The 14,841-nt window shown below is 47.0% G+C and overlaps 1 protein-coding gene across 1 annotated transcript in view; it reads left to right on the forward strand.

Moving 5' to 3' along the window:
* The window catches only part of APOB (apolipoprotein B), a 39,435-nt gene extending 37,247 nt beyond the window's left edge, over nucleotides 1-2,188 (forward strand). The window contains exon 29 of the mRNA XM_052649316.1: nucleotides 548-2,188. Within this exon, the coding sequence (XP_052505276.1) occupies nucleotides 548-2,188 (1,641 nt within the window). The remainder of the gene's footprint in view (nucleotides 1-547) is intronic.
* Nucleotides 2,189-14,841: the final 12,653 nt, after the last annotated feature.

A 14,841-nucleotide genomic window follows, 5' to 3' on the forward strand; every position in this document is an offset into this window, starting at 1 on the left:
ACCATACAAGTTCTGCTGGGGCCAAATCAAAGATGCCATTAGTAGAGAAGAGGAAATAATCAGGTTCTATTATTAAAGTTTGTCATAGGCTTGGAGGATGGATGGCACCTGATATTGGTCTTCTAGGTCTCTCTTAGATGGACCCTGGACATTTTTCATTTTTGTTACATCTTCTCTGAATTAGTGTTTTCCTGGTTTTTTTTTTCCTCCCCATTCTCTCCTTCCTCCTCCTCCCTCTTCCTCCACTTTCTCCTCCTCTTCTGATCTTCAGTCCTAGAAAAGCCTTGATGTTAAATGTCACTGTACAAATGCTGTACATAATTTTATCCTTTCTGGGGCATGTGTTAAAGAGGAATTAATGAGTGTATTTGCTTAACCATAAGACAAACACATATGAAAGATATGACATGTGAAAGATAAATCTCCATCAGAATATGAAAGATCCTCTGATCTTTACTTTTAATTGCTAATGAAGTTTTAGTGTAGTGTATTATGTAATCAGGATAATTGAAAACATTTTCCTTTAATCCTTTTCTGCTGGTCATAGGCCTCTCCAGATAAAATGCTCAACATATTCAAAATTGAGTTGAGGGTCCTGGAATTGGATGATGAAGTTCAGATCAAAGCTAACTGGGAAGAAAGAGCAGTGTCAGAGCTGCTAAGCTCACTCAAAGACAGTGTGCCCAGGGCCACGGGAGCCCTTTATGACTATGTCAACAAGTACCACCAAGAGTACACGGGACTTGATCTGAAAGATGCTTCTTTAAAACTGAGGAGAGGCCTGCAGGACAGCGCTGATCAGGTGTATCAAGGGGCCATGAGGCAGATTGATGAAGTAGACATGGAGCTCCAAAGGATGGCCAGAAGCACCACTGAAACCTACCAGCAATGGAAGGACAAGGCCCAGAGTCTGTACCAGGAACTGCTGGCTCAGGAGGACCGCAGTGGTTTCCAGAGACTCCAGAAGAAGGTGTCAGACAGCTTAATAGGAGTCACTCAGGGATACAGCGTGACAGTCAAGCGTGCGACTGACTTGCTCATTGATCTCCTGAATGTAACCAGATTCTGGCTCCCAGGAAGAGCCAGGAACTACACTGCAGATGAGCTCTGCACTGTGGTCATACAGAAAATAGCGAAGCGACTGTCCCAGGTACATTCAAATATCCATAACGGGTTACATATACTGTTTTCCTATTTACTATACCTGATTGAAGAGTCTGAATTATACAAGGACCTAAACAATAAATTTTCTTTTACATCAATGCACAATCAACTAATAAGTATGGTCTTGGAGTATGTGAAAATGTCTATATTTTTCTCACAAGAGATCCAAAAGGCACTTAGTTACCTCCAATCTACCATGATAACAGAGATGCTAAGTGATCTTCAGAGGTCTCTACAAGACACTTTCCAAGAGATAGAAAGGGAACTTAAATGCTTCAAGGAGAAGAAATTGACTGATTTCATTAATCAAACCCTACAGAATATCAATACAATCTTCGACATATACATTTCATTTGTTTTTAGATTCCTGAAAGAAAACCTAGACTATAACTTTGTTGAGTTTAATGAACTAATCCAAAACAAACTTCAGGTAGCTTCTCAAGAGTTACAGCAGCTCCATCAGTACGTGCAGGCCCTTCACCAAGAATATTTTGATCCAACTACAGTTGGCTGGACAGTGAAATATTATGAATTTGAAGAAAAGATCATCAACCTGATCAAGAACCTAGTAGATGTCCTTAAGGACTTCCATTCCAAATACGCTGTCGGTGCTGCTGATTTTGCTTCCCAACTCTCAAGTCAGATTGAAACATTGATACAGAAATATTTGCAGGAGTATCTTAGAATCCTTGCCAATGCAGAGGAAAGGGGGAAAGAGAAGATTACAGAGCTTTCTACCAGTGCTCAGGAAGTAATTAAAAGCTGGGCTGTTGCAGTGAAGGAAATCATTTCTGATTACCACCAGCAGTTCACATATAAACTACAGGAGTTTTCAGACCAGCTCTCTGATTACTGTGAAAAATTCATCTCTGAGTCTAAAAGATTGATTGACCTGTCCATTCAAAACTACCACATGTTTCTGAACTATATCATGGAGTTACTGAAAGAGCTACAGTCAGCCACAGTCAATGACATGAGCCCCTACATAAAGGTTGCTCCAGGAGAGTTTACTATCACCTTCTGAGTTTTTATAGCAATTCTTCAATTAGACTTTCACATAGTAGGGAAAAAACTCAAACCGTATGTATTAATATAACTTTTGACCAAGCCAGTCCTGTAACAGGCAGCTGGATCCAAGCAGAAGCACATATGAACTGGACCTGCACTGAAACTGGCATCAGTTCTCTGAAAGTCTCTGAACTCTGGGGAATGACATTTTTTGCAAGTTCAAGAAAACCAGGATCTGAGTTATTTTGCTAAAATCTGGGAGAGTAAGAACAAATAAATTCTTTATCGTGTATCATAACACTCATCGTGATTCATTCGCATTGAAAGATAGAGAAAATGAGAGTATTTATTCAACTGTCTGACATTTCAAAACCTCTGGAACACATACTGTTTTGAGTGATAGGGGAAAAGGAGAATTTAAGAAGGGACATATTTTGCCACCTGAAAGGAAGTAACTGATCTCAGAGAGTGTATTTGCCAAGTGAGAATGAAAAATTATTTGCAGAAGCTTTCACATAATTTGATCCACAGGAGCATCTCATTATGTGATACACAGTCTTCCTCAGCCATCAGTCTGCATTTGCCAGGCAAGGCTCTCTGCTAGGCTCTGAGATAAATCACCAGGCCCTTTATTTCACTCACCTGCCAGGAATGGAGAAGGAATGGCTACAAAGTCCTAGCCCCCAAGGACCTCATGGTAGTAGGGACCCTAGAGGCTCCCTGAAGCTTGGCCAGGACCCATTCATGGCTGAGGAGGAAAGGGTAGGAGAGGAGGCATGGGCATAAAGCATACATTTATGCTGTTGAGTTTCTTTATTTCTCCAAACTGCATATCCAACCATCCTAAGTGTAATCAAAACCCAAGTGTTTCCCTTGCTTCATCCACTCACCTCAAACTCTGATCTTAAACACTGCCAGCGTCCAGTCAGGGACTTCCCAGGTGACCGAGTGGTAGGGAATCTGTCTGCCAATGCAGGGGACATGGGTTCGATCCCTGGGTTGGGAAGATCCCTTGGAGAAGAAAATGGCAACCCACTCCAGTATTCTTGTCTGGGAAATCCCATGGACACAGGAACCTGGCAGGCTACAGTCCCTGGGGTCACAAAAGAGTCAGACATGACTTAGCAACTAAACAACAACATCCAGCCAGAGCATCCAAGGTGAGCTCTGGTGAAGGAAGGCTAGAAGCTGATATCATTGGGAAGGGCAGCTATAACATTCATTTCAATGGCACTTGAGGACAGAGGAAGGGTGTGACCATTGGAGAACAGGAAATTGCAGACTCTCACCCCTTCTGCTAAGTCACTTCAGTCGTGTCTGACTCTGTGTGACCCCATAGACAGCAGCCCACCAGGCTCCCCTGTCCCTGGGATTCTCCAGGCAAGAACGCTGGAGTGGGTTGCCATTTCCTTCTCCAATGCATGAAAGTGAAAAGTGAAAGGGAAGTCGCTCAGTCGTGTCCGACTCTTCGCGACCCCATGGACCACAGCCTACCAGGCTCCTCTGTCCATGGGATTTTCCAGGCAAGAGTACTGGAGTGGGGTGCCATCGCCTTCTCCGCTCACCCCTTCTACACGAGGCCTATTTGGAAAAGGCCCTTCTAATTCCCAAATACCTGCAACCTGTACCATTCTTTCATAAAGCCTTCACATTTCCTTCTTGAAGGCTACTCTTAAAATGCACAAGCATTAAGAAACACATTAGCCTCTCGGTACCTTTGCAGGATTCTTCTGTCTGTAACTGAGGAGCCAAAGAGAGTCACAGGGAGGTAGAATACATCTGGATCTGATGCTAAAAGAAAGTCTTTTGGCCAGTGGATCAATAGATGGATGGATGGATGTGTGGGCAGATGAATGAGTGGATGGGTGGATGGATGGAGATCATTGAATCAATGAATGACAGAATAAATGAGGGGTTCGTTCCAAGGATGAGATGGGAGGGAAATTAGGCCCAGGTCCCAGAACATCACGTGAGTAGTTCCCAGCATAATGCTACGAGACTTTCCCTGATGAGCTGTGAGCAGCAAGAATCTACTGAGTTCAAACTGAAAGGAAGCCTGGGATTATGGCTTAATTTGAAGGGGAAGAAGTCCAAGGTTCATAGTACTCATGTGGTGATACCTTTGTCTGGGGCATGAGTGGAGAAAAAAAATAGACACAAATTCAAAGTCACCATAGAATCACACAGGGCCACCTTCCCAGTTCCCTTACTGGTATCCCTTGTATGAGGTTCCCTGGCTGCCTTAGCATATCTTTAACATGCTCAGTGAAGTTGGAAGAGGGGATCCTTAAGTACTTGGACTTTGCCTGCCTCTTCCTTTGTCTTCCACTGCATATCAAGATACAGCTCTGGGTTCAGTTCATGGCTACATTTCTTATTTGTCTGGAGCTTCGGGCCACTAATTTTCCCTCAGTGAACTTCAGTTTTGTTATCTACAAAATAAAGATACTATCTATCCTGCTTGCCTTGAAAGGCTGTTCATGAATATCAGTTGAAATAATAAAATGTGAAAGAATTTTGTAACCTTTATTGTTGTATAGAAACCAAGTGCCTTATTATTAGATGATTACTTAAGCAAGTTTATGCCAAGGAGAGAATGGCGGCAAGAACTAGACAGTTCGCTGCTGCGGCTGCTGAGTTGCTTCATTCGTGTCCGACTCTGTGCGACCCCCATAGACAATGGCCCACCAGGCTCCCCTGTCCCTGGGACTCTCCAGGCAAGAACACTGGAGTGGGTTGCCATTTCCTCCTCCAAGGCATGAGAGTGAAAAGTGAAAGTGAAGTAGCTCAGTCGTGTCCCACTCTTTGCGACCCCATGGACTGTAGCCCACCAGGCTCCTCCATCCATGGGATTTTCTAGGCAAGAGTACTGGCATGGGGGTGCCATTGCCTTCTCCAGACACTTTAGTGAACATTTATTAAATGCTTCTATGTGCTACGCCCAAAACCGCTATAGAGGAAACAAAGATCAGTAAGACAGTCCCTGGATGTCTGTCCATTTTTTTATCAGGGGTGGAATGTGCTGTCCCATCATGGATATATACAAAGTATTAGGAGGGTTTATCACAGGAAAAGATAAAAACCAAGAAGGATTCATGGAGACTGTTGAAATGGATCTTGAGGATACACAGACTTTGACAAGAAGGTAAGGACAAGAGGTAAGGACATGACTTAGCAGCAGCAGCAGCAGCAAGGGAGAAATGACATTACAGAAAAACATAGCAAAGAAACAGAGTTCGGTGTGTTTGGAGGTAGCCAACTTGAGGGGAGACAGGATTAGAAAGGCAGCAGAGGTCTTGAAAGCTGGTATTTTCCTGGCTGGAGAGAACATCCAATGAAAGTGTTTGAATAGGAGGGTGAAATGAGTTGCGACTTAAGAAAACTGATATCCAGCTTCTATAGGGTGAATTGTCATGGGATGAATCTGGATTTGAGGCTGTTGCAAGGTCCAGGTAAAAGATACTGAGCATCTCAGCCAAGTCATAGCTGCTAAGAATGGTGGTGGGGTGGATACAAGAAGCATCGGAAAGACATAACTGACAAATTGACAGAGCTGTGGGGCTGACTGTTAAGGACAGAAAGGATGTGTACAAAAGCTCTGAGGACTGGAACTGCCTGGAAAACTCACTGGAGACAAAAATTGCTGGGATGAACCGAAGAATAAGGAAGCAGAATAAGTCAAGCTGACTTCAGAGTTAAGAAAACTTGAACCTGCACAACTTGAAGGCCTATGAGGCATCAGCAGAAACGTGAGAAATGTGTGGGGGACAGATTATTAATGTAAAGCATGGACTTAGAGCTGGTCATGTGGGATCACATGGTATGCTTCAGGTTGCATGGTATGTCCATGCAGAAAAATCTCCAATATTATATTGGTGATGTGGGCTAGAGAAACTATCCAGAGAAATGGGAATGAGGGATTATTTTAACCAATTGTATTGATTTTGTGTCCTTATACCTACCTTTAGAAACGTAACAAGAAAACAGAGTTTTTCCTCTTGTATAATTAATTGCTGTATTGACCTGAGAGTGAGCCAACATGTACATGTCATGAGAACATACTGTGAGATGATGTGGAAAGTACTACTATAAAACCAGCTATTCCTCCCGTAAAACAAATATCCGAAGTTGAAAACCAAAGAAGAAATGAGATAATGGCACCCAGCCCAGGTCCCTGGAACTTTGGAAGCATGACCAAGCTGTGTACTTAGTGTGACTCCTGGGTCCTGCCTTGGGCCAGTTGCTCTGTACCCAGAATAAACCTTGTAATAATTAAGTCTCTTGGGAGTGGGTACCACCTGGAGCATCAGGAGCTCTGTCCATTCTCTTTGCTTTTCCTGTGAAGGCTGGTCAGTTGAGGAACCCAACTGCCCTTTACCTATGAGATGAGCAAAGTCCCCTCTGACTTTTTATTCTAGGTCCCTTTTCTGCCTCTAATTTATGATTTAGTCCCCATTCAGTCAGAGAAGGGGCCAAGCTGGCCCTCAAATGAGGCCTGTAACATGGGAGCCAGGATGGACAAACAGATGTTCCCTCTAAAAGTGTCTAATAACCAGAGATAAATGTGCAGAAACAGACCCTACCTCTTAGCTCATCCCTTTGTCTCACTGTTTCACATTAAGAGGTCAACTGCACTCCCTTCAAGCACTCTGTTTGTTGGTGGGATGGTGGGGTGGTCACCAACAAATAACATTCCAGGGCCTCGTAAAAGCTGGTGGAGTAGGTACACATGTTTCTAGGAGGAGAGGGCCCTGCCCTCCTCCTCCTGTACAGACTGGCTCACTCCTCCTCTGAGTCTGAGCAGTGCCTTGCGTCAGTGATATCCAGGGCACTACGCACTAAGTTCTGACCCTTGTGTCAACTTTACCTTCCACTGGCACCACTGAGGCCCAGTTTTAATCAAGAAAGATGACTATGGCCTTGGAAGGTAGGCTGGCCCAGGAGCTGTGGGCCATCCTTGTTTCTAAGCTGTGGCTGGGCCATAGCTGTGTAGCATGAGCACCACATGGAGCAGAGACATTCACCCTTCAGACTCTCAGCTAGAGAGCAGACTGAGGAAAGCGTGGCTTGGTCAGCAGCCCAGCTCCCCCTGGATCCTTAAGTGGACTCGCCACTCCTCTTCCATCAAGCGTGTCCAATTCAGGCTGGCATGTAGGTCCCTATAGAGCAATGAGACCCCAGGACAGCTCCAGGAGTTTTGTCCCAAGGGTTGGGCTAGATAGATCAGAGCTGAGGTCATTAGAACACTCCTGGAATGTTGGAACACTCCTACACAATGCCTTGGAAGTTCATGGAAAGAAGAGTAGAGAGAGGACAGAGTCCAGCAGCCAGCCACTACTTCCCTTGTCTCAAAAGAAAGCTAAGCTCTGGAGCCAAATTCAGGCTTCCTTCCTCATGAGTTATATAACCTTGGGAAAGTTACTTGATATTTTTAGTTTCATCTTTAAAATGGGAATCATAAAAGTACTCTGAGCAGGAATACAGTGGTTCCCTCTTACATTATAGAGTTGTAATGAAGATGAAATGAAATAAGGTACATGAAGTACCTGGCACATGGTGAGTAAATTAATTGATCGCATCACTTTGATAGAAGCAAGTGAACAAAATATAATTAGTTACACACAAGCATATAGAGGAATTTTACCAACATAAATGGAGTGAGAAAGTAAGTCCCAGAAGATTAAACACAGCATGATACCTGCTCAATAAAGTCAAAATCAACTAAAACTAAATTTATCTTCTGGAATTATACTTTTGAAGGAAAGAAATGGTAAACTCAAGACTCAAAAGAGGTAACATATGGTGGAGAGGCAGGGGTAAGGATGGGTGTATTAGACTTCTCTGGAGAAGCAGAATTGATAGATAAAACAGGAAATTATCTAGAAAATGGAGGCCAAGAAGTCCCATGACCTACGATATGCAACCTGGAGAACCAGGAAAGCCAACAATGTCTGTTGAAGGCCTGAGAATCTGGTGGCCAATGGTATAAGACTTGATCAGAGTCCAAAGGCCCAAGAACCAGGAGCACCGATGTCCAAGGGTAGGAGACAATGGCCATCCCTGCTCAGGAAAGAGCAAATTCACCCTTCTCTGTCTTTTGTTCCATCCTGGCCTCAACAGATTGGATGGTGCTCACATGTAGAGGTGAGGGCCATCTGTTTCACTCAGTCTACCAATTCAAATGCTAATCTCATCTGGAAGCAACCTTATAGATGCCCAGAAATAATGTTTACCAGCTACTGGGTATCCCTTAGCTCAGTCAAGTTAACACATAAAGTTAACCATCACAAAAGGTGAGGACACACAAGAGGTAGGTGTGAGTTACATCATGCTTTCACTCTCATGCTGAGTGATGAGTTCAGGGCCATTTACTCTCTTTCCTTGGTGGCTCAGGTGGTAAAGGATCGTCCTGCTATGCAGGAGACTGGGGTTTGATCCTTGGGTCAGGAAGATCCCCTGGAGAAGGAGATGGCTACCCACTCCAGTATTCTTGCCTGGAGAATTCCATGGACAGAGGAGCCTGGGAGTCTACAGTCCATGGGGTTGCAAAGAGCCAGACACGACTGAACAACTATTTTTTAATGTTATTAATTAATTTAAATATACTGCTTTTTTATTCAAAAATTTAGAGAGAGAAGAAAAATTTCCAAGGGCCTGACACATATTAAATACTTAATTTAATTTGTGGTTCCCTTTCTTTATGGCATCAACCTGGGATTTTCAGATGGACAAACTCCTCCTCTTTCAAAAGAGAATTGTTTCATACCCTCAGCAGCTATTCATTAAGCCCCGTCTCTAAGCCAGGCACTCTCCTAAGCATTCAGAAATGAAGGCTCTGCAGTGGGAGGCTGGGGGAGGCTCTGATGGGAAGGACTCACAGGCACCCCAGGGTCCCAGGGGACAGTAGGGGCAGGGAGGGAAACGAGATGTGGGGTCCTGGGAGAGTCACTTTGCCTCTCGATCCTCAAGCCAGTTCTTTTGGTCCATTTCTTGCGGCATTTCCCACTGAACCTCCTTTCTCTGATGTCTCAGATCACTTCCTCTGCCTGCTTTGTTATCTTGACCTCTGGTCAGCAGTTTTAATACCACAGGTGATGGATAATGGGAGGTCACCTTCACTGACTGGGGCCTGATACTTTGGACTACCTTCTTCCCTTTCCTCTAGGTTCTTGCTCCCATGCAAAATTCAGTGCTTTTACACTTCAGCTTTTCCTCCCCGGCCCTGAAATCCAGCCTCCCCAATCACCGGTCCCCTAAACCATGCAGGACTGACTCTTGTTCTATAACAGGCACAGAGGCAAGCTGGGGTAAAGGGCCTCCCCTCAGCTCTTGTGTAGGGGGAAAGCCATGGGGCTGGATGGAAGGCACATGAAGCCTCAACTCTCCAATAACACCAAAGGTAGGGAATAAGCCAAACATGGGACACACCAACCCCAACCCCCACTACTTCTCTGAGGCCACTCAGATTCTCCAAGCTCCGCACCAGGCCGCCATATCTTGGGAACCCCCAGTGGAAATCTTACCCCTTAGAAGTCCTCCATCTGGCCAGTGGGGCAGTCTCCATCTCCAAGCTTGCAAGAGTTTCTCCACGCAGTCTGCAGGCCTGGCTCCTGGCTCCATCTTTACTGCAGGCCTGACTGCCTCTGTGAAGCTGCACAGGTCCCCGGCCCCATCTCCTATGGTCATTCCAGGACTGACAGCCAGGCTGTGGATTGAATGGGACCATGATGTGCCCCTCTTTGAGCAAATCCAATATACACAAAATACAGGCCTGAAACTCACTATGCAACCATGTGTTGGCTGCTTGGATGTGCCCACATTATCCAGCCTCCAAGGTCTCCCTCTTTTTTTTTTTTTCTGTTGAGACTTTTATTTTGTATTAGGGTAGAGCCAATTGACAATGTTGATGACAAAGGGACTCAGCCATACATATACATGTATCCATACTCCCCCAAACCTCCCTCCGATCCACGTTACCACATAACATTGAGAAACTCATTGAGCTCCAGCTCACATAGCACCCCACCTGAGGTCCCCTAGTACATGGCTGTCCCATCACTCTAGGGCTCTTTCCCCCTCTCCCTTCAACTTTCCCCAGGTCTCCAAACCCTGTCTGCCCTACCCAACAGAGGAAGACTCCTGTCACTGCAGAGGGCAGAACAACTTGACTTTTCTGTGATTATGTCTGGGGAGGCACTAGGGCCTCCCGTTTTATAACCCAAAGGTCCTTTGACCTATTTTCCTTTAAGATAAATCAAGGCATCTTCTTATAAGGAAACACTTTGCCTTCTTTTTAGGCCAACAGGCTCCAACAGCAGCCAGCTTTAAAATATTAAAATTTTTTCTACCTTTCACAAATTAAATGGGGCAGTGATTCATCCTACCATATTTTTAAAAGAATCTGTTTATCAAGAATTCTTTATTCAGGATTTCCCCAGTGGTCCAGTGGTTAAGAATCTGCCTGCCAATACAGGGGACATGGGTTCGATCCCTGGTCCAGGAAGATCCTACATGCTACAGGGCAACTGAGCCTGTGCGCCACAGCTACTGAGCATACACACCCTAGAGTCTGTGCTCCGCAACAAGAGAAGCCACCACAATAAGAAGCCCACGCATCACAACTAGAGAGTAGCCTGTGCTCACTGGAACTAGAGAAAGCCCGCATAGCAACAAAGACCCAGCACAGCGAAAAATAAATTTTAAAAATTAACTTTAAAAAAGAATTCTTCATGCAGTTTTCCTGGGACAAGGTAGATGGGTAATGGAAGCCTGCATGTATTTGCTTACTCCCAAAAGGCTGAGATGAAAACCTTACACAGGGGAGATTTAGTCAAGTCTTTGGTTTTGTGGTGAGAGATGGGTCCTGTGGATGCAGGTTCCTGATGGAATATTCTCTGTGTTTCCTTTTGGTGTCTAAGGGAAAGAAACAGGTAGAGGATGGTGGAGGATGGAATTTGCAAGCAATTTTTCTTCTGCAAAAAAAGTCACTTTCGTTGGAAGGTGATTTCTAAACCAACTACATCCCTGACTCACTGTACACATTCACTGTTGCTGCTACTGCTAAGTCGCTTCAGTCATGTCCAACTCTGTGCGACCCCATAGACAGCAGCCCATCAGGCTCCCCCGTCCCTGGGATTCTCCAGGCAAGTACACTGGAGTGGGTTGCCATTTCCTTCTCCAATGCATGAAAGTGAAAAGTGAAAGTGAAGTCGCTCAGTCGTGTCCAACTCTTAGCGACCCCATGGACTGCAGCCTACCAGGCTCCTCTGTCCATGGGATTTTCCAGGCAAGAGTACTGGAGTGGGGTACCATTGCCTTCTCTGACACATTCACTAGGTTCAAGAAAATGCAGGTGTTCACTTTGATAAATCAAAGAATATTTTAAATTTACAGTAAAAGAGAAACTGATGGAGAAGATTCTTGTAAAGCAGTGTCCTCGTGTCCTGCGAACCATTCTACCTAAAATGAATGTTCTTTGCAGTTTTCAGGGTTTTATAGAGCTTTCTTCAATCAGGGTGGTACTCAGCCAGGTCCTACTGAGGTCACTGAGATGGCATGTGGTAAATATACCAGCTTATGCCAGGAAGGATTTGTTTCTACTGTTATAGAAATACTTCTATTCTAGAAAGTCAAGTGGGTCACTTGATTTGTAGATATGGTACATTTTCCTCACAGAGGCCCCAGACTGACAGGGAGGCAGATGGTTCCCAGCACCCCATCATCACTGATACACGAGGGCAAGGTTATCCTAGGGGTCAGTCATCGGATCTTGACTCCTCCTGTTCCTTTGGCTACTCAGCGAGCTTTGCCACCTACCCCCAGGCTTTGCTCATTCCCTCCCCCAAGTCTGGAACACATTCCCCTGACTCTCTAAGTACTATTCAGAGTCCCCTAGAGTGCCTCCTCCTCCAGGAATCTTTCCAGAACCTTCCAGTGCTCTCCTGAGCTCTGTCAGCCTTGATCATCCATCTGCCCACAGGGCAGCCCACTGTCTCCATCTATGATGTGACCACTGGGCCTGACACAGTCTGATCTCACTGTGATGCCTCAGCCGTACTGGCCCCGGGGCCCTCTCCTTAGAGTGGGAATGAAGTTCCCCACTCCTCTCAGCCCACTGTGGGGAGAAAGTTTGGCTGTGCTTCCCCAAGAGAAGAAATGACAGCACATCCCACCCTGGAGGTGGCCCTACTTCTTCAGGCCAGCCAGCAATCTCTCTGTGGTAGAAAGGGCAGGTCAGGTGCTTCCCTGGTGGTCCAGGGGTTTAAAAATCCACCTGCTAATGCAGGGGATGTGGGTTTGATCCCTGATTCTGGAAGATCCCACCTGCCACAGAGCAACTAAGCCCATGTGCCAGAGCTACTGAGCCCGCACGCCCTAGAGCCCAGGCCCTGCAACAGGAGAATCACTGCAAAGAGAAGCCTGCCCACTGCAGCTAGAGGGCGGCCCCCTCGTGCCGCGACAGAGAAAGCCCATGGGCAGCCGCAAAGACCCAGCGCAGCCAAAAAAACTAATTTAAAAAAGAAAGAAAGGGCAAGTCAGGTGGAAGCAAGAGTGGATTTGGGGGTCAGGCGGACTGGGCTCTGATCGCAGCTCCCCTTCACTCGCACCTCTGACCTAAGTCTGGGAGGTCACGTATCCGCCCTGAGCCTCCATTTCTTCATCTTATAAAGATCATTCCAACAGGAGCACAGGAACAAAGGCGCACACTCCATCCGTGCACTGCCTGGCGCACAGGAGATGCCGAGCACCGTGCATTTGTGGGAAGAGGATGGTCCAGGCTTTCCCAGAACGCCAAGCCAGCCCCGGACAGCTCTGACCCAGGCGGCTGGCTCACCCACCCGCCCAGCACAGGCTGCCTCTCTGCATCAGCGTGGATCCCGCAGAAGCTTTCTCTTGTCAGACAGAACACACGCTTCCCGTCAGCTTTTATTTCGGTGGGGGCTTGCTTACGAGCAGGGCATTCTGTTCTCGGAATTTCTTGTTAAAATATTTCATTTAATTAAGTTTTTACAACCAGCTCTGTTTTGTGTCTGTCAGAAGGTGGAGGCCAGGGCCACCCTCTCCTCAGCTCCCTGGGAGGCCGGGTCACGGAGCCTCTGGGGAGAGCCAAGCCCCAGCCGGGGGGGGGCCGTGTCCCTAGGCCTCAAGGCTTGTAGCCACCAAATCTGGGATGGTCAACAGGTGGACGCCCACGACAGGCCCCACAGGAGAGCTCAGTACCACCAGAAAGGTTGCCTGCGGCCTCCCCGTGGAAACCTCTCTCAGCCCAGGAACTTCCCTGTCTCTGAGCCACACAGCCCAGAGCCAGTATGCTGTAGACCGCCATAGCCACCTTTCAGTGTCCCCAGAACTCCAAGCAAGATCCGCACCTTGTCGCTTTCTTTCCCAGGACCCTTCCCTCGCCCACTCCTCTGCCTGTCCAAGCCTCACTCAATTCCTGCTCTCTGAGTCCCTTGGTCAGAACTGCCCTCTTCCTCCTGCCACACCATGAAATGGAGATTACACCCCTGGCCAGACTGGCCCTTCATCCATCTTCTCATCCTGGCGTGCTCAGTCTCTCAGTCATGTCCGACTCTTTGCGACCCCATGGGCTCTAGCCCACTAGGCTCCTCTGCTCATGGAATTTTCCAGACAAGAATATTGGAAGGGGTTGCCATTTCCTCCTCCAAGGGATCTTCCTGACCCAGGGATTGAACCCACATCTTGTGTGTCTCCTGCATTGGCAGGCGGGCTCTTTACCACTCATGCCACCTGGGAAGCCCTGCTTCATCCTGGACTGCCGGATTATTGCCTGCAACTCCCTGGGCCATTGAGGATCAGCCCTGTCTCACACACGGGACACAGTTCAGGGCCTTGCTAGGGAACCTCAGGGGCTCTTTACCAAGCTATTTCTCCCCTAGAGCCAGCTGCCCCTGAGCTGGAATCAGTGATCAATGAGGAGGCAGAAGGTGCTTATCCACACCCCCACCACCACTCATGCTTTGAAAGGTTACAGAGCACGGCCGCCTAACAGGTAGAACACGAGATCACTTAGATGGGGGTGGGGGGCCTCAGGTGAGCAGGTGGGTTTGTGCAGGGATGTGGTTCACCTAATGCCCAGCACCCTGGTAAACTCTTTACACAACAAACCAATCAACACCCCCCTGCTTGTCTCCCATGCTCCCTGGCAAAGCTCCTCCACTACTGCTGGAAAACAGGACCTAGGCCAAGAGGGCCTAGGAGGGTGGCTGTCCTGCACCCCAGGCTAAGGCCACAACCCAACCCGGGCCAAGTCTTGGGGGCACTGGAGGTTCCCCAAGGTTCCCCCTTCCCTTCTTCCTGTCCCGGCCTATACCTGCCCTAAGGGAACCACTGTGGCCCCTGGATAATTCTAGGCCCCTGGTGGCGTTGCTAGGAGTCCGGCTGCCACCTGTCAGGAATGTGCAGTCGGGGACGTGGCCGAAGGCACTGTTTTCCCACACTCGTATTTTAAAAGGTTACAGACCATGTGTGCGTAACAGGCAGAACATTGGGTCGCTTGTCTCACTTAGAACAATAATCCGTTTTGCTAGGGGTCAGGTCGACACAAAGAATCTGTCCAGACCAGGTCTCTGGATGGGACTTAGCCCTCCCCTCAAACTAATGAAATTTTCAACTCGTGGGTACTTGAGTTAATAAAGTGTGCCACAC

The sequence above is a fragment of the Budorcas taxicolor genome, chromosome 11 (assembly GCF_023091745.1).
Source record: "Budorcas taxicolor isolate Tak-1 chromosome 11, Takin1.1, whole genome shotgun sequence".
Taxonomy (NCBI): domain Eukaryota; kingdom Metazoa; phylum Chordata; class Mammalia; order Artiodactyla; family Bovidae; genus Budorcas; species Budorcas taxicolor.